Here is a 19160-nt window from a genome sequence, read left to right as displayed (position 1 = left end):
ATGTAAATCACCATTATTGTTGGTACGGACTGATATTAAACCACACTATCATGAGGCACATACACAGTATCCAGTCAAACTGAATGTATGGGCAAGTATTGTTGCTGGACAATTGATAGGGTCTATTTTTAATGATGGAGATATAAAAGCAGTGAAATATGCGGTTTTGCTTCTTGACCATATCATTTCAAACATTCAAATCGTTGTTAGCTCAAACTTCCAAAACATTTGGTTTCAACAAATATTGTCTCTTGTCTCATTTTCGTCTTCAGGTATGAGAAATTTTAAATGGATTTTCTCCTTGAAGATAGATTTGTCGAAGGGATCAGGTAGAATGGCCAGCGAGATCATCCAACTTGTAACCATCAGATTACTTTCTGTAGGGCCACTTAAAAAGTATTGTTTATCATAATAAGCCTCAAAATATTGATGATTTACAAAATAGAATTCAAGAATCAGCACAAAATATCACTAGGGAATCATTGAATAATCAGGTATTATCCTGTTACAACTGATTAGCACACTGTCAAACAACAGAAGGAGGACATTTCGAACATTTATTAAAATGTAAAGTAAATAAGCGAATGTTGTGCTTAGTACAAAATTTCTAGTTTTAAATAAATTTATTTGATAATATCCATTTATCAAATTTTTATAAATTTATCTATTTGTGATAACAGTTATTTAAATTATTGATGTAATTTTTTTCAAAATTCAAATTTTATCCTGCAGCAATTTTGAATAGACATCATACCAACTTTTTATTTATATTAATTTTCTTCTATTAAAGAGACCTTTAAAATGATGTATTACACAAAGGGGTTACCATTTAAAATATTTGATTACAACCCCTTTCTTACCCACAAAAAGGGGTTGAAATTCTATTTCTTTTCAAAAGAGTAGTTGATCAATACCTGAAAGTTACAGTATTCTATCTGGAATGGTTTTAAAGTTGTTGCGTGGTTTCCATACTTTTGATTCCTCTGTATAGGGGTGTGGGGTGTCAAGAGTATCAAAAAAGTCAGATTACCTTTCCACTTCAATCCATTTCCTTAGGTTTTGTCTCTTCTCTCTTGGACAAATGCAGTGAAGTGATGTCATACTGGTAGCTTCTGGTAGACAGGCGGCCAGTGGTAGTAATCTTCTTTAATGAGTACATTGGGATAGTGAACCTGTAAGTGTGTTGAACTGTCCAATGACTATTTTTCATATCTAGCCATTATACAAAAAGCCAAACTAATAGCTAAGGTGTTGACTAGATAAAGATAGGTTTTCTCTTTTTTTAATTTTTTTAGCCTCGGGAATCCCCATAAGGTGTTACTTCAAAGGATGAATGAAGATATGTATGAATGTAAATGAAGTGTACTCTTGTACAGTCTCAGGTTGACCATTCCTGATATGTGTAGTTAATTGAAACCCAACCACCAAAGAACTCTGTTATCCACGATCTAGTATTCAAATCTGTATAAAAGTAATTGTCTTTATTAGGATTTAAACCTTACAACTCTCGACTTTGAAATCACTGATTTGCGATGTCAAATTCACTACTACACCAACCTGCGGGGTAGGCTTATTCCTAAGGCTGATAAATTTGTTGATTCTGATAAACAGTTTTTTTCATGGATTTTGATATGTTCTAGAATATCAGTAATTGTATTGAGAGTTGACCCGGTATAAGTAAGTATGTTTTTTATTCCTTTTTCTTCTGCAAGTTAGTATCAGATCTCTTTTTAACTAGATATTTATGTACCAACCCTAATTGATCCAATGAGACTTAAAAAATATTCAGAAGTGCTTACTGAGGATCGTTATTAACATCAATATTATGTCACAGCCTTCATCATTTTGATTCTTTTTGTTAACATAATAATCCTCACTTTAATTTTAAATGTCATGATTATACGATCTAATGATAGTGCAGTATCTAATTATAGTGCTGAGTTAGTACCCTTATCTATAATACAAAAATAGATATGAAAATCATGCACATGTAACCAGGATGAGCTTTGGTGTAATGGGGCTAGTTTTACAGTCTAGTAATAATTCAGACTACAGGATGAGTGGTTTAATTTGCAGTCTAGATTGCAAATATGAATTAAAAAGCATATTTTTTTTTAGAAAATAAAAATTTCATATTGATCAGCCTTTTTTTTTTGGTTTTAACATGTCGATTATTAAAAATTATTCTTTGATAAAATTTTTCAAAATTCATCTGTTTTAAATATAAATTATAATTTTAGATGCATTTTTTCAAAATTGAAACCATTCCACCCTCATATAAAACTTATTTTCTCTAACTAACTTTTATGAAGAATGATGATTTGTAAACTAGTTTAATATATCCATGTCACATTAAAGAACAAAGTACTCTGAAAGAAAATGTACTATTTAATCTAAAATCTGATGATTAACATTTTTATTTTTTATGTGAAAATAAATGTAGGCAGAAAGTTTCACAACCATAATTCCAGTTTTTTCAGTTTCTAGTTTGATATATTTCACTTGACATGTAATTCTCTTTCCCTGTGGTAATTAATGCTTTTTTTTGTTTTTTTTACTTGTTTTATGTAGGTGTTTTCTATCATACTAAATTTTTATCCTGCTTTACATTGTATGCTGAGTTTTCTTTTTATCTATGTAAATAAAAGTTTGAGCCAATTTTTAAATATTAATTTCATTAGATGAGAAAAATTAATAAGACAGAAAGAAATTGTTACATAGAAGAATTCTAAATTGTTAATAATAGTTAAAGAAAGAAGTTATATAATAAAATATGTAATTATGACTTTCTTTATTTTAAATTATAATCATTTTATGGAGACATTAATCACAGTAACTATACCAATAATCTATAACGTAATATATTGGTTTCTCTAATTGTAAGATACATCCGATGCTTATACAATATATACTTTCACTTCTACTGATTGATTTTAATATTTTTTTGTTTTTTTTTGACCATACCAGAAAATTTATGATTTAACTTTTTTGTTTATAACAAGATGAATCTAGTTTCATTACCTTATTAATTTTTATTTTTTTCCCACATATTTATTTTGGAAGATTATATGCCTACATCTATAAAATTTTAAACTGTACTTTTTCATCTTGTTTAAATTCATTTATCCACCAAGCATTGCAATCATTGTTGAACACTAATCATTTGTTCTTCTTCTTTACGTATAACAGGATTAATAATCCTGTTATGACAATCACAAATCAATCTGTATCCTGAAGCTGATCTCGCCAATATTTCCTAGGTCAACCCACACTTCTTCCTCCGTGGGGTATATAATTGTAGAATACTTTATTTAGGTAACCTTTCACTCCACAGCCTATCGACATGTGTCTTCCATATCTCTCTTAGTCCTCTAATCTTTCCATTTAATTCAAATATATTCAACTCATTTCTTATTTCACTATTTCTTTTCCTGTTATTCAAACAATATCCAGCAACACTCCTTAAAAACCGCATCTCTGCTGTCTGAATAAGTGTTTCCATCTGTTTAATAATGCACCATGTCTCTGAGCCACGTGTAAATCTTGGATTAGAAGCTCCTTTATAAAATTTTAAAAGTGTATCTTTATTCACTTTATTTTCCAAAGTTATTTTTATGCCTCCATTGTGGTAATTGAATTTTTCCATTTTGCTGTACACATCAGACTCTCCAAACAGAAATCCTGCATCCCAAATATTGTGCATCACAAACTTGTTTATTACATCCTTACCAGTGATGATTTTTGATCTCACAATATCCCTACCATTGAAAGCCATAACCCGGGTCTTATTTATTACTACTTTCATATTATATTCTTTTGCGATTTGACCAAATTCAACTGCTGCCCCCTACAAAGAGCTATCACAATCTGCAACTATTACCAGGTCATCTGCAAAGAGTATTGAGAAAACAAAGGTCTCTTTAGATCATGCGTATAATTCTTGATCTTGCTTATCCAAAGCCAAAGGAGATTGTCAATATATATATTCATATATATAATAAATAGAAGCAATGATAAGTTACATCCTTGTCAAACACCTAAATCTGCTCTTAATTTACTATTCTTATCTCCAGTGATGGCTGTTTGTGTATTGCTGTACATTTCCAGTACAATCCATATAAGCTGTCTTGGTATTCCTCTTTTATTCAATATTTCCATAACTTTACCTTGTTTACTTTATCAAAGGGTTTCTTCAAATCTACAAACAGTACATGTGTTTTGCGATTGTACTCTTCTTGGTGTTTTTCAATGATTTGCTTTAAAGCAAAGACATTGTTGGTACAAATCCTTTCTTTCCTGAAGCCTGATAGCTCTTCTCTCAAAGTTATTTCAACTAATACCTTTAATCTTTGAGTAAGTATCTTTAGAATATTTTATTATCTATATTTAGAAGGCTTATGCCCTGATAATTCTCACACTGATAATTCTCCTTCCTTTTTTAAAAATATGCATGGTAATTGCTAATCTCCATTCATCTGGTATCTTGAGTTTAGTCCAGCATAAATTAAGAAATCTCAAGAATCTGTGTTTAAAAATCTCAGAAGAATACTTTGTTAATTATATCACAACGCTGTCACTTCCTGAAGTCTTCCTATCCTTGACTCTAGTTCATTTTCTAACTCTGAAATTTGCAGCTTGTCAATTTCTTCTAAGTCGTCAGCATTTTAATTATCCAAATTTTCTTCATTAGAATCGTTCATTAACTAAAGCTGTTGGAAATAAGTCAGAAATTCTTCATGTCTCACAACTGGATTTTGGCATGATCCTTCTCCTTACTTAAGCACTTCATAGTTTTATAAGCAATATTTTGATGCCCATGGACACTGTTTTCGATTGTACTTATAAATAAATCCCACATCATACTTTGTTATTCTTTACTAATTTGTTTAGAAATTTTATTCTGATATATATATATATCTATATATTTGTCTGTCTTCCTCCTTCTTTTTTGTTAACCACTTTAAATATAATTGTTTTTCTTCTGTATTACCTCTCTCATTTCTTCACTCCATAAGTTTATCTTTTTCATGTGAGACTTTCTCCATCGTCCAAGGGCTTCATAACCTGCATTCTTTATTATTCTAGTTTTTCCATTCTTCACTAATTTTATCAGCGAATTGGAATTCTTCATTAACAATATAGGCTCAATCCTGTGCCTGTACAGATTCAGTATTGACTTGTCAATGAGAAGATGCATCTTGTATTGATATACCTTAGTTGGATGAGATCCTTTCTTTACCTACCGAGCTTTAATATTAACTATTGCCACTAACAGAAAATGATCCAAGTCGACATCTGCACCCTCTAGGTTTGTCCTCTAGACCATTATATTTAGAATCCTCTTATGTCTAATCATTTGATTGCTCAAAATAATAAAGAAAAATTATTGTATAAGTTTTTTTAAGCTTTCTTTTGCTTTAAATTTTCTTATGTGAAGTAGATTATAAGAATATGTTAATATGTTACTTTGTGTTATATGCTTTAAAATGATCTAGTTATACTTTACTAGGTGTTAATATTTAATTGGCAAAGTATTACTACTGATTTAAGAACTATCTGCAGATAGTCCATTGTCCATAGTTGATAGTGTATTTCACAATGTTTTGAGATCCTTGTGTCCAGAAATACTAATACACCTTGCTTACAATTTGTTTTTTTTTGTTTATGTGGGTTCCTAACTTTCCAGTATTTTTGCCTTTTAATCATAAAACATTCTGAACTACAATTAATTAATTATGAGTTTGGTATATACTTTTTTTTCTTTTTTTTAGTTTCCAGGACCACCATTAGTATTACTTCAGAGGATGAGATGAAATGACAATTTTATAGTGTGTGAAAATACCATGCCTGACCAGGATTCGAACATGAAACTTCCAGATGAAAAGCCGAGATGCTACCACTCATGCCACTGAGGCCAGCAATTTGGTATACTATCATCACTTATGTGAGAATTGATTATTTTTTAACTTTAAAAAAAATCAAATTATAGGGGTGTTATGTTAAGTTATTAAAATTTTACCCATTTATGTCTTTTAGCATATTAAAAAAGCTAACAACTCTGTTGTTTGTTTTCCCATCATGCAACTTTTTTCTGATGCATAGCTTACACATACAACTTAATTTATCATTTTATTTAAATATAGTACTTTTCTACAACAGCTTTATGTCAGTGCTACACTAGCGCTCCTTGTGGTGACAGAAGGTACTATCGACACAGTATACTCACTTAGCAACTAGTTTAGACCATTTTTTGGTGGGATGGGGATGCGATTTTGACTTTTTTTTTGCAGATATTATTTTTTAATTGTTAAAAAATCTGCCGAAGGAAAATAAGACCTTAATTAGGTGAAATCTGAAGATACTGAGGATGACCTTGCTCTACAACCTCACCCCCTTGACCTTTTAAGTTGAAAATTTAATGGCATCAACACAGTAGTGATGCCATAGTAATTTCAATGCCATACACAGTAGTAATCCGACAAAGTTTGATCAAAATTGGGCAAGTAATTCTGGAGATATAAGGTGATTTAGAGGCCAACACCACACACACACACAAATTAACATTTTCATCCAGTGTTTTGTATTCCTTAGGTGTCAAAACATCAAGATCCGGTGAAAATCTTGTATGCCCAAACTGGGCCGATTACAATACTTTACCTTCTACAGCTGTAGCTCTGCTACAGCACTGGACAGGAAAGTAACATAATATTATTGAAAAATTTGATAAAATGTTAGATATAAGCTCCCAACCTCAAACAATTCAGTTTTATTAATATATTTTTCTAACTTTTGACCGTTTCAACCAACTGATTTGAACTTTTCTCTGAATATGGTAATAAACAAAGAAGATGCTAAATTTAGGGAGATAATTTTCAGATCTTATTAAAGGGTTCGGGAAATAAAACCAAACTTAAAAGATAGTTAATTAATCTTTGTAGAGTTGTGTATCTTTAATGTAGAGTTTCATTAATCATTCATTGTTCCAGTCAGTTTTTTTTAAATCTTATCAAAGGGTTAGGGAATTATAAACTCCTACTACAAAAGTTTGTGCGTTAAAATAGTTTTTTTTACTTTCCTGGACAAAAATACACAAATCAATATTATCATGTAAACCAGTCTATCACATTTTAGAATGTGCGAGTGAATTTTTTTATCAGACAAAAATATCACCAAACTGGTTTTCGACAAATCTCAACATGTTACATTCGAAGAAGTTATTAAGACCAATAAAAAACAAACAATTTTTCATAGGGATGTATGTGTGTATATCGCACTTATTTTTGCTAAATTATCTTCAGAATGGATGAACCATTTTGTCAAATTCAGTCGGTAAGTATTTATGTATGGGATATTTATCTTATTAAAATTTTATGCCAATTTATGAATTAATTAAAGTTTTAGTTTCTCGGTGCTAGGAAAGTATACCGACTCCATTGTAAGTCTTTTTTCTGTTTAAGCCTTAAAATTACCTTAAAATTTTTATTTTTTTAAAGATATTTATCTGCAACTTTATCACAAGATAAAGGACAAAATATAAACATATTTTTAAAATTAACTCTAGTTCACATAATCCACATTAAATTTGTATGATGTTATAACTACATTTTATTTATAACAGTACTTTTTTTTTATTCCATCTGTTAATTTAAAATACCTCTCTTCTTAAAGGCTACCTTTATTTGTACAGAATTGTATTTATGTTAATTTTTATGACATTTTACTATTCAAGTAGTTGATGTATTGTGCAATAACAAGCGAAAGGCATGCCAATAGTGTCAAATGTCCTTTTGACATTAAAAGGATTGAAATCCTTTAGATAAATATTTAGAAATCCCTTTGATAGTGTCCAAAATATTTTCTCTTTTTTGATTCAGAGAACTGTATAATTCATAAAAAGTCAAAAAATTAAAAAAAAGGAGACGGTTTGGAACATATTTTTGTATTAATGAAGTATTGTTTTTAAAATAATAAATATGGAACAGATTAAATTTACATATCAAGAGTATTTTAATACATCAGCGAAAGGGTTGGTGGAAGTTCAGATTAATTGATCGTGTTGCGCTGAGGTCAGTGTTATGGGGAAGTAGATCATTTCTTAACCTAGTGCCTCTCGAATCGTGCCTGGTTCGAGTGATGCGCGTGAGCAAGCGAGGACGAGTTGTGTTCATACCGCGGTACCCTTGGTGATGTCGAGCGCGTGATTTTTGTGTGCGATAGATGGATGAATAGGGTGCGGTGTGTAGCGGTGACGGGGCCTCTGGACGCGAATTATTTTGTTAGTGTCATGTTCGTCGAAAAGAACGTTTTTTCTGAGGTGGTGAGGAGCATTATCGCGGGTAAGGTGTCTGAGGGGTAGGATAAGGGACAGCCTGCAAGAGTAGGGGGCACCGGTGCGCGTATCTGTTATATATGTGCGTTCTTCGTTGATGCCCGTGAGACCCCACTGAGTTCCTGCCGCCCCTTTCTAACTAATGACTATACTGCTCGCATCATGGTGATGAGTATCATCGCGGAGGGAAGCAAATGGGGGACGGATGGTCAGCTTGCGGTGGTTAGCGTGCGACTCGTCCGCGCCCGCAAACGCGTGTTTTTCCGGTGATCCCGTAGAACTTCACCGTTTCGCTGTCTCCACCAGACGATCCTTCAAGTCCACTGAAGAATGTGTTGTGCTTCTTGACGGCATCTTCGCGTGTTGCCGAGTGAGAGCCCTCAAGTATCTTCTGTGTAGCTTTCTCCTCCGACGTAAAAAAAAAGTCAAACTGTTTATTTTTTTTTTTTTGACGTATGGAACACATTAAGATTATTGGCTCCAGCGTTTTTTTTACTTCTTTGTCCGAAGAAATATTGGGATCGTGAAAACTTTCGGTTTTCAAATTTCAACGGAAATATCCATTTTGATCATCCCTGAATCCATTTTGTCTAGTTTCGGCGTGACGTCTGTACGTACGTATATATCTTGCGTAACTAAAAAACGATTACCCGTAGGATGTTGAAATATTGGATTTAGGACTGTTGTAACATCTAGTTGTGCACCTTTTGATTGCAATCGACTTGACCAAAAGTATCCAAAAAAGCCCAAAATTTGGATTTTGGACTTTTTCTTAACTGTAGAATAAGCCCTAATTGAGAGATTTTCAATGATATATCATAAGTGATACTTATTTTCATTGGTGCCAGAGTTATGACCAAATGAAACTTGATGAAATATTTGAATCTTAGAACGGAAGGCACATCCGTTCAAATCAGACTTCATTTCCCTTTTTTTTAAATTTAAATGTATTGGTTTATTAATTTATTAACCTGTGATTGTAAAAAGAAATTACGATAAATAATAATTAAATAATAACAATAAAAAAAAAATAAAATGAAAAAATATGAGATGTTATTAATGAAATAAAATTATTTGTACTTTTCATTTTAAGAAAATGTGTATAAGTAATTTAATAGGCGTACAAGGAGGTAATGTGGTGTTAACATCAGATTTCTTTTTCATTTTTAGTCATAATTTGATTATTTATTTCTACGGTCCAAATTTCTTTCCACAGCTGTCTTCTTTTTCCGTTTCTTTTAAAAATCATTATTATAAATTAATTTTCTAAAGAAATCCCTCATTAAAAAATCTTTTTCTGCAACTCTGATCTCTTAGAAATTCTTCTTAATTGCTTCAATTCAATTTATTTTTGTTTTTCCAGCAGAAATTTTTTAATTTTTTTCAGTATTCAATTATTACTCTTCTTTCTAAAGATGTAATCAAATAAATACAGTCTTCTTTTTCTGGCTGCCTCGGACAGGTTTCACAATTTTTTAATAAATTTCTTAATTACTTCTAGCATTATTCATGAAAAAAGCTGACAACTGAGTTATTAAACCTTCCTTGCATTGATTATTTATTCATATAGGACTATAGTGGATAAATGTTACTTAATACATGCTTATGCATGAAAAATGTTACCTAAGATTTCTTTTTTGGGGTGGATTGTAAACCCACCCCAAAAGAAGTTATGATGATATTTTATTGTAAAATTATCATTAAAGATTTAAATAAAATAAAAAATTTAAAAAAAAACCGGTATTTTTTGCTCCCCACCTCCAAAATCATCTTAGAAGAAATATTTTTGATTTTTCTGCGTTTACTATGAAACGTTAACCAAAAAAATTCCACTGAATCTGCAACCAGTAAAAATTTATCTAAGATTTATTTTAGGGGTAGGGGTGAATTATCCTGAAATTTTATTTTAATATTATTACTAAAAGTATATAAAACGTTTAATAATAAACCAAAAAAAATCTGATGTGGACACCACGTGACTTCCTTGTACGCCTATTAAATTATATATACACATTTTTTGCTGCACTACTTTTAAAATTATTTCATTTGAAAGTGAGATACGATCCTCCAATTCTTTAATAAAGTGGACAGTTACACAATTGCTAAAATATTAGTTATTAATTCAAATATTAAAAAAATATTTAATCAAATATTAAATAAATAAATATAATATATTTATTCAAGTATTAATTCAACAGTCTTACCTGAAATATTAGGATAGAGTAAAAGTCCACTTATTACTTTTTAAGTAAATGTATGTCTTATATCGATGTAATACTATGTTTCTTAAATTATTATGATGTAACCATCAACAAAATGAAAACAAAAACAAATATCAGATGTTTCACCAAATCTGATGTGGACACCACATAATTTACTTGTTCACATATTAAGTTAAATACGAGTATACACATTTTTTTTAAAATGAAAAGTAAATAAAATTTTATTTCATTCATAACTTATGATATTTTTTCAATTTTTTTTGTTGTTATTACTGAATTATTAGTTATTGTAACTTTTTTTTTTTTTTACAATCATAGGTTAATAATTATTAATAAATCAATATATTTAATTTAAAAAAGAAAGTTAAAAAAAGGAGATGAAGTCTGATTCGAACCGATGTGCATTCTCCTTATAATATGCAAATCTCTCATTAAATAAAATTTCATTTGGCTATAACTCTGGAACCAATGAAAATAAGTTTAATTTATGAACGTTGAAAAAGCTCTCAATGAGGGCTTATTACTGCAGTTAAGAAAAAGTCTAAAATCCAATTTGTTTTGGATTTTGGGCTTTTTTGGACACTTTTGGTTCAGTTGGTTAGAATCAAAAGAGGAGTTACACATCACGATGTTACAATAGTCCTAAATCCAAAATTTCATCATCCTACGGCTAATCGTTTTTGAGATATTCGTAATACATACGTACGTACAGACGTCACGCGGAAACTAGTCAAAATGGATTCAGTTATTGTTAGAATGGATATTTCCGTTGAATTCTGAAAATCAAAATTTTTCACGATCACAATACTTCCTTACTTCGTACTAGGAAGTAAAAAGTTTTAAAAAATTAAAAAAAAAATCGATTTTTTTAAACTTTGTTCGGCTCCCCACCCCTAATACATTCCCGTAAATATATATTTTTGGGGGTTGTTTACGTATTAATATCCCTAGGATGGCATTAACAATATTCGGATAAGAATATGCACTAAATAAGTGTATAACTTTTAGATTTTCGGGGAAGGGAGAATTTGGGGTTAATTTTTTTTCAAATGGTAAGATAAGCGTGCATGCATGTACTTAATATTAGGTGAGATTATGTTTTTACAATTTTTAGAAAAATACCCTCCCAAAAAAAAACCCACACCCTGGAGATATTGATTCCAAAATTTTACTAAAAAATTGTTCCCAGTACACGACTCTGTACAAAATTTCATAAAAATTGGAATCCCTTTTTTTTTGGGTTCCTGGATCATGAAATGTCGTGAAATGCAAAAAAAAAACCATACCCCATTCTTTGACTGATTACTATACTTCCCTTCTTGCAGTATACCTATAGAGATATGATGGCAGGGAGGTAAAAATTGTATGATTGGCGCGTCTAATTGCACGAAAATTTAAATATTAAATGAATTGCGTCGTTGGTAGAAGTGAGCTAACGCGCTCTACCAGGTTGTGTTAGCAGCTGCGCTTGCGCACTGTCTTATTGTGTTCACGGACCTGTTTCAATAGTTACAAAACGTTCCGTAGCTATGATGTGCCATGTTTGTATATTACAGGTCGAGGAAAACTACTTTTTGATTTAAATTTAAGATTATTTCATCAGGGACTGCTATTTTTATTGTTTGTAAGAACGAAATGAAATTCATAATAGTTTGTAATAAGGTAAGACATCATATTAGTAACAATAATTTGTAATATGCCGAATGGTGTAAATAACTGTCATGAGGTTGAGTGAATATTTAAAGTCAATATTAAGTATTTTTATACTTAATATAAACGTAATGGAATTTGAATGTATTTTCTAGTAGGCTACATAAATAAGAATTGTTTTTTATTAACTAATCTCAAAATGTAAAAATAAGTTGAATAGAGGTTCATTTCCAAATAGAAGAAAGAGATTTTCGAGAAGGTTTTTAGTCATTTCATTGTAGATTTTTATTATTTTTAAATTGAGATATTTAAATGCGAAAATAAATAGGATTTTAAATATAATAATAATAATAATTTCCTAATCTTTCGGTTGGAAAAATGATAATTTTTATACATTTTATAACTGTAGAAAAGTTAACCAACATTATTGACAATTTTTTCCACGATAATTAATTTTCTTTAATGAATAACATACAGCATAATTGCCTATTATTTTTTTATTTTAATTTTTTGTATGTGTTATCTGTACTAGTTGGACGGATTTAATTTCTGTTGAAATACTGTTAAAATAAAAGTAACACTTTTAGCCGAATTGAAATTATAACCTCAAAAATAGATTGAAAGTGAAGTAATACTGTAAAAATAATGATTTTGTCATGTTATGGGAACACGAGTTTAAATCCCAGTAAAATTATAGTTTCTTTTATTTCATTTAGAATCCTTATGTGTTACTAGTTATCTAATTTGATTATTTAACTTCACTTAATGACACTGTTTTATAGTTTTGACTGAGTAACAGACTGTTACCGGTGTATATAAATGAATTGCTAGTCTAGTAACGTAATTGCGTTCGGTGCAGTACGGAGTTTTCCCTCTCTCTTATGTCGAGCCAGACAGTAACTGATTTGTTGATATAAGCCTTATTATAATCCAACTGTTTTTGTCATTTTTCTGAACTATGCGCGTTGTGTGTAGACTTCCATTTATAGAATTTAATTATATTGTAACTTGCGTAAATTTTGCTTTAAATTTTAGTAAACTATTAAATTTATTTTACCCATTTGCTTTATAATTGAATAAATTATTTGTATAAATAAGTACATAAATGGTTTATTATGTAATTATTTTATGATTTGGATATGAAAATAACTTCACACAATGTTTCAGTATAGTTCTTTGAATACAGATGAATAATTGAACACAAACCTAGTTTTCCGTAAATGTTTTTAAAATAGGAATGCATATTTAATTTTTATTATTCTAAATATTTAAACTTTAATTTCGTATAAATATTTTTTTAATTTTATTTCATACTACACGTTGGAGAATAAAAGTAATTTTAAAGGTTTTTGGTACAATTCTATATTTGGTACAGCAGAAGTGTAGTTTTAATTTTCCTTGCATATCTATGATGAATAGTAGTTCTACAGCTATGCTGCTGGAATAAAAGTACGGTAATCAGTCAAAAAAGCGGTATGGGTTTTTTTTGCATTTCTCGACATTTCATGACCAGGAACCCCCCCCCCCCAAAAAAAAAGCTGGTAATATTCATACTATTTATATGTACGTGTGTTTGCGTGCTTGAATAAATTTTAACTGCATAAATCGATTTTGATAAAATTATATACAGACACTCGGGTATATGGGGCAATTTGTTGGTAAAAGTTTTCAAGTAGCAATAATCGCACCTCAGATAAACTTCATTGGTTACGATAGCACCACTTTATATTAAGTGCATGCTTATCTTAACCATTTTTTAAAAGATTTTACCACAAAATTCCCCATTCCCCAAAAATCTAATTGGGGATAAATAATCTCTTTTTAATTGTTGCATATTTTTTAAAAGATTTTTTTACTTCCTTATACGAAGTAAAGGAAGTATTCTGATTGCGAAAAATGTCGGTTTTCAGATTTCAACAAAAATATCCACTTTGACCATATCTGAACCATTTTGGCTAGTTTCGGTGTGACGTCTGTACGTACGTATGATCTCGCATAAGCATAACTCAAAAACAGTTTGCCGTAGAATGTTGAAATTTTGGATTTAGGAATGTTGTAACATCTAGTTACGCTCCTACCCTTTTTATTGCAATCAACTGGACCAAAAGTGTCCTAAAAAGCCCAAAATCCAAAAAATGTGGATTTTGGGCTTTTTCTTAACTACTGTAATTAACCCTCATCGAGAGCTTTTTTTACAAAATACCATAAGTAGTAATTATTTTCATTGGTTTCACAGTTATAGTCAAATAAAAGTTTAATTAATAAAATATTTGGATCTTACAAGAGGAAGCCACATCGGCTCGAATGCGACTTCATTTCCTATTTTCTTTAACTTTTTTTTTTTTTAATTTAAATATATTGATTTATTAATAATTATTAACCTCATTTAAAAAAAAAAAATTACAATGAATAATAATTAAGTTAAATAGAAAAAAAAAATGAAATGATAGAAGTTTTTAATGAAATAAAATTTCATTTACTTTTCATTTTAAAAAAATGTGTGAATGTAAATTAATAGGCGTACAAGGAAGTCATGTAGTGCCCACATCAGATTTTTACTTTTTCCCCGAACTACGTTAATAGTGTTACTTTTCACCGGCCACTTTTTTTTTTTAAACGAGCTTCAATTCTTACCACTTTTTTTATAAATAGGTTTTAAAAATTTGCAGTACGCTTATCTTTACATTTAAAATTATTTGAGTCCCCATCCCTACAGCTGCCCAAGAACCGGAAAGATTAAATATTGGGTCAAAAAATAAAATACTTATGGTGTAGTAAAAGTTAGAAATTTAAAGATTTTTACAATTACAACCGTTAAAAATTTAAAGGGATCTAAAGAAAATTTGGAAAATTTTGTATAAATTAATGATTAATATATAATAATGCATTCTAATAGTTGAGTAATATAAATTACCATTTTAGTAGCAAAATCTTTTTACTGTTTTTTTATTCTTTTACTTTCCCGTCTAGGTAGTGTTATAGTTTTAGAAGGGAAAGTATTGTAATCTTTCCAATTTCGTCATATGCGGTTTTACCGGATCTTGACGTTTTGACACCTAAGGAACCCAAAAAACAGGATGAAAATTTACCGGATGTTAGTGTTCGTATGTACGTGTGTGCTGGGTGTTGGTCTCTAAATCACCTTATATCCTCAGAACTACTGGACCGATTTCGACAAAACGTGCTCAGGTTACTTCTATATATGGGGTTTTGATGCCATTCAATTTTTAATTTAAAAGGTCAAGGGGGCAGGCTATAGAGTAAGATCACCCTCAGTATCTTGAGATTTCGCCTAATTAAAGTCATATTTTTTCTTAGGTACATTGGGTAGCAGTTACAGTAAACAATATAAAGTAACAATATTTACAAAAAACGTTTTGCAAAATCGCACCTCACGTCAAAAGATGCTCTAACAACATAACAGTAGTGCTATGTTGTGACGCCACAGGTGAGCGATGGAATTAAGTAAATGAATATTATTTAATATGTAAAAAACACTCGGTCTGGCTGGGTCTCAACCTCATCGCCCGGTTGACTCGGTACCTGGTGCGTTATGCGTCGCGGCTAAACCGGGTGCCGGCCGTAGTAGCGAAATTGGTTCTATGTAAGTTGTGAAATTACATTAGTTAGTGCCGACCGTCGCCGCTAGTACCGCCACCCGCGCGAATTAAATACGGTATGCGCACGCACTTTAGTTAAAATAATTGAATTAAATAAACGAAAAAATATTATATTTAATTAAAATTATAAATATTTAAAATTAAGTCGTGTTGTAGGTGTTTGTTGTCTTACAACTGTTTGTCAGTTTTTTACTTATTCTCATGAGCGCTTTCAAAGCTGTTACTACCACATCAGAGAACTATTTTAATAACTAAAAAGTAACCAAAAAAAGCTGACAATAAATTTGTAATATTTTTTTAACATTGTTTATTTATTCTTATGTAGTGGAAAAATAATGACACATGAAAAATGTTTCCTAAGATTTCTTTTTTTGGGGTGACAGTAATTTATGGTAAAATTATCATTATATGTTTAAATAAACCAACATTTTAAAAAAAAATTTAAATATCTGTATTTCTAAAATTTTATTGGTTCTCCCACCCTCAATATTGCCTCCAAACTATTTTTTGGTGGTTGTTTTTTCTACCGCTACTAGGAAGACATTAAAAAAAACTCAGTTAAAAAACTTGCAATAAACAGAAATATAGTTTTTTCGGTTTTTGGCGTAAAATTTATTTGAAATGGTATGATAATCTTGCCTGTATATAGGCCTACTGAACTTAATATAAAATATTGTTAGTTATGTTTGCAAAATTTTGAGAAAATTAAGCCTACAAAAAACTCTCCCTTCTGCTGGAGATATTGTCCCCAAACTTTACCAACAAATTGTCTTATATGAAGGAGTTTCTGTACTAAATTTCATCAATACCGGATTATCCAGTCAAAAGTTATTATGCTTCAAACAAGCCAACACACGAAAATACTTATGTTCGTACGGATTAACCCCATTTTTTACTTCGTTGTACGAGTACAAAAAAATGTTCTGTTTTCAGATTTCAATGGAAATATCCATTTTGACCATCCCTGAATCCATTTTGACTACTTTCGGCGTGATGTCTGTATTTACGTATTTATCTCGCATAACTAAAAAGCGATTAGCCGTAGGATGTTTCAATTTTGGATGTAGAACTGTTGCAACATCTAGGTTGTGCACCTTCCCTTTTGATTGCACACGACTGAATCAAAATTGTCCAAAAACAACCCAAATCCATAAAAAAATTGGATTTTAGACTTTTTCCTAACTGAAGTAATAAGCCCTCATTAAGAGCTTTTCAACGATAAAAGCTCTAATATCATTAATAAGTGGTAGGTATTTTCTTTAGTTCTAGAATTATAGCCAAATAAATGTTTAATTAATGAAATATTTGGATCTTACAAGGGTAGGCACATCGATTCAAAAAGACTTCTTCTCCTTTTATTTTTTTAATTTAAATATATTGATTTATTAATAATTATTAACTACTGATCGTAAAAAAAATTACAATGAAAAATAGTTTAATAATAACAATAAAAAAAAATATGAAAAATTATCAGAAGTTATTAATGAAATAAAATTTTATATACATTTCATTAAAAAAAGTGTGTATGTAATTCAACAGGCGTACAAGGAAGTCATGTGACACCACATTTACTTTTTGGCTTCCTAGGTCATGAAACATCCAAAAATGTAAAAAAGAACATACCCCATTTTTCAACTGATTAAAATGCTTTAATTCTTGCTGTAGCATAGGTCTAGAACAGGAAATTAAAAAAAAAAAAAATCAAATAATTGGCAAGTTCATTGAAAAAACATCTCTCCTTTCAGTTATTTAATAAAACAAATTATTGGATTGTTTGCAAGATTAGAACAAATGCTTTGGGTGAATTTTTTAATTTTAATTATTAATGAAAATAATTTCATTAATTTTTTTTATGAATAAAGAATAAATTCGCAATTTAAATTTGACAATGATATTTTGATCAAGGTCTTGTGATTAGTCTTTTTCGGTTAAATTAAATAGAAGAGTTTTTAAAAGAGAAAAATTATAGATCCCAAATAAAAAAAAACAATTAAGTTTAAATTAAAAAAAAAAAATCAAATTTAAATAATTTTTAAAAAACCTCAAAATATCCACAAAAATGTATAACACTTTTCAGTTCTTTAAATTTTTCTTTTTTTGTGTGTACGTATTGTGTTATGATTTTGTCTTACATGAGTAAATTTCTGCTTAAAATTTTTTTGATATGAATATGTAATAAACAAACGAACTGTTTAATGATGTAAAAATAATCAAATAGTCGGGAGTCGAACTCATGACTTTTATATATATATTTTTTTTATGTAATTTATTTTTAATTTAACATTTCTACTTCTTAAGTGCATATTTATTTACTTATTTTTTCAGTTATTTTAATGATTTTTTTTTTTTTTTATTTTTAATTACCAAACATCGCCCATACAATAAGGAATTTTTGGAAAAAATGAATTAAGAGTTTTGTTTATTTATAAAAATAGTTTATTATCAAATAATTACTTTATACAAAATAACTATTATACAAAAATACAAATACAAAAAATTATGTATAATTTATGATACAACGGTATAATTTATGACTTTTGATGATTATGAGTATTTATGAACCATCATAAAAATCAGTTTATATTTTTATGATTACGATGAATAAGGAGGAGAGGATGAATGACGGTTAATACTGGTAACAATGATAATGGTAACGATGCGAGGGGTTTCGAGTCGAGATTTCTTGAAAAATCATAACGATCCAACTGAAACAATAAAAAAATAAAATCGATAAATTATTAAATAAAAAATAATTATTTTTTTAGGTAAAGTATTAAAGACTCAACTATTATTACTCGTATTATTTTTCTGCTGATCTCTGTGGTAAAGTGGTAGAATAACAGCTTTACATCTAGAAGTTGCCGGGTTCGAATCCCGGTCAAGAATGGCGTTTTTTATACGCTACAAAAAGTTTAATTCCTTATAATCGCGTATAAGATTAGTCCTTTAAGAGGTGTACTAATCGTTTAACAAAAAAGAATATGTAGGTTTCATTATAGATGGTAATGAAAGCGGATAATGAAATCCATTCTGTTGTCGAAGTTTAAATTTAACTTTACTAATTAATTTGTAAGATTTTTTTTTCATTTATTCGTTTTGAATTGTTAAACAAATTACCGTTAATTAGCTTCTATTTTACAGAAGAAATCGATTCAAATTTTAATAAGCAATCGATTCAAAAACTAGTTCTTTGATTATTAATCCGTTGTAGTGGAATAGTATTGCTTTTTTTGTGTGTGTTTTCACATATTGTGTACTTACTTACTTAAGTGCAGAGCCACGAACAAGCACATTTTTATGTTGTTTAATTTAAAAAGTATTTTCTTTATTTGAAATTTT

At 29.7% G+C, this 19160-nt stretch overlaps 1 protein-coding gene and 1 pseudogene across 1 annotated transcript; both read right to left on the bottom strand.

Moving 5' to 3' along the window:
- Positions 1 to 3307: 3307 nt before the first annotated feature.
- Positions 3308 to 3775, bottom strand: LOC142330896 (uncharacterized). The gene has a single exon (XM_075376363.1). It carries the CDS (start codon positions 3773 to 3775, stop codon positions 3308 to 3310), a length of 468 nt encoding a protein of 155 aa, XP_075232478.1.
- Positions 3776 to 13805: 10030 nt separating this feature from the next.
- On the bottom strand, positions 13806 to 13934 carry LOC142331852 (U4 spliceosomal RNA; annotated as a pseudogene).
- Between the last annotated feature and the right edge of the window lie 5226 nt (positions 13935 to 19160).

Source organism: Lycorma delicatula, chromosome 10 (genome assembly GCF_047948215.1).
Source record: "Lycorma delicatula isolate Av1 chromosome 10, ASM4794821v1, whole genome shotgun sequence".
Lineage (NCBI taxonomy): Eukaryota > Metazoa > Arthropoda > Insecta > Hemiptera > Fulgoridae > Lycorma > Lycorma delicatula.
The sequence above is the reverse complement of the archived record's forward strand: the minus strand, read 5'-3'. Positions and strand labels throughout refer to the sequence as shown.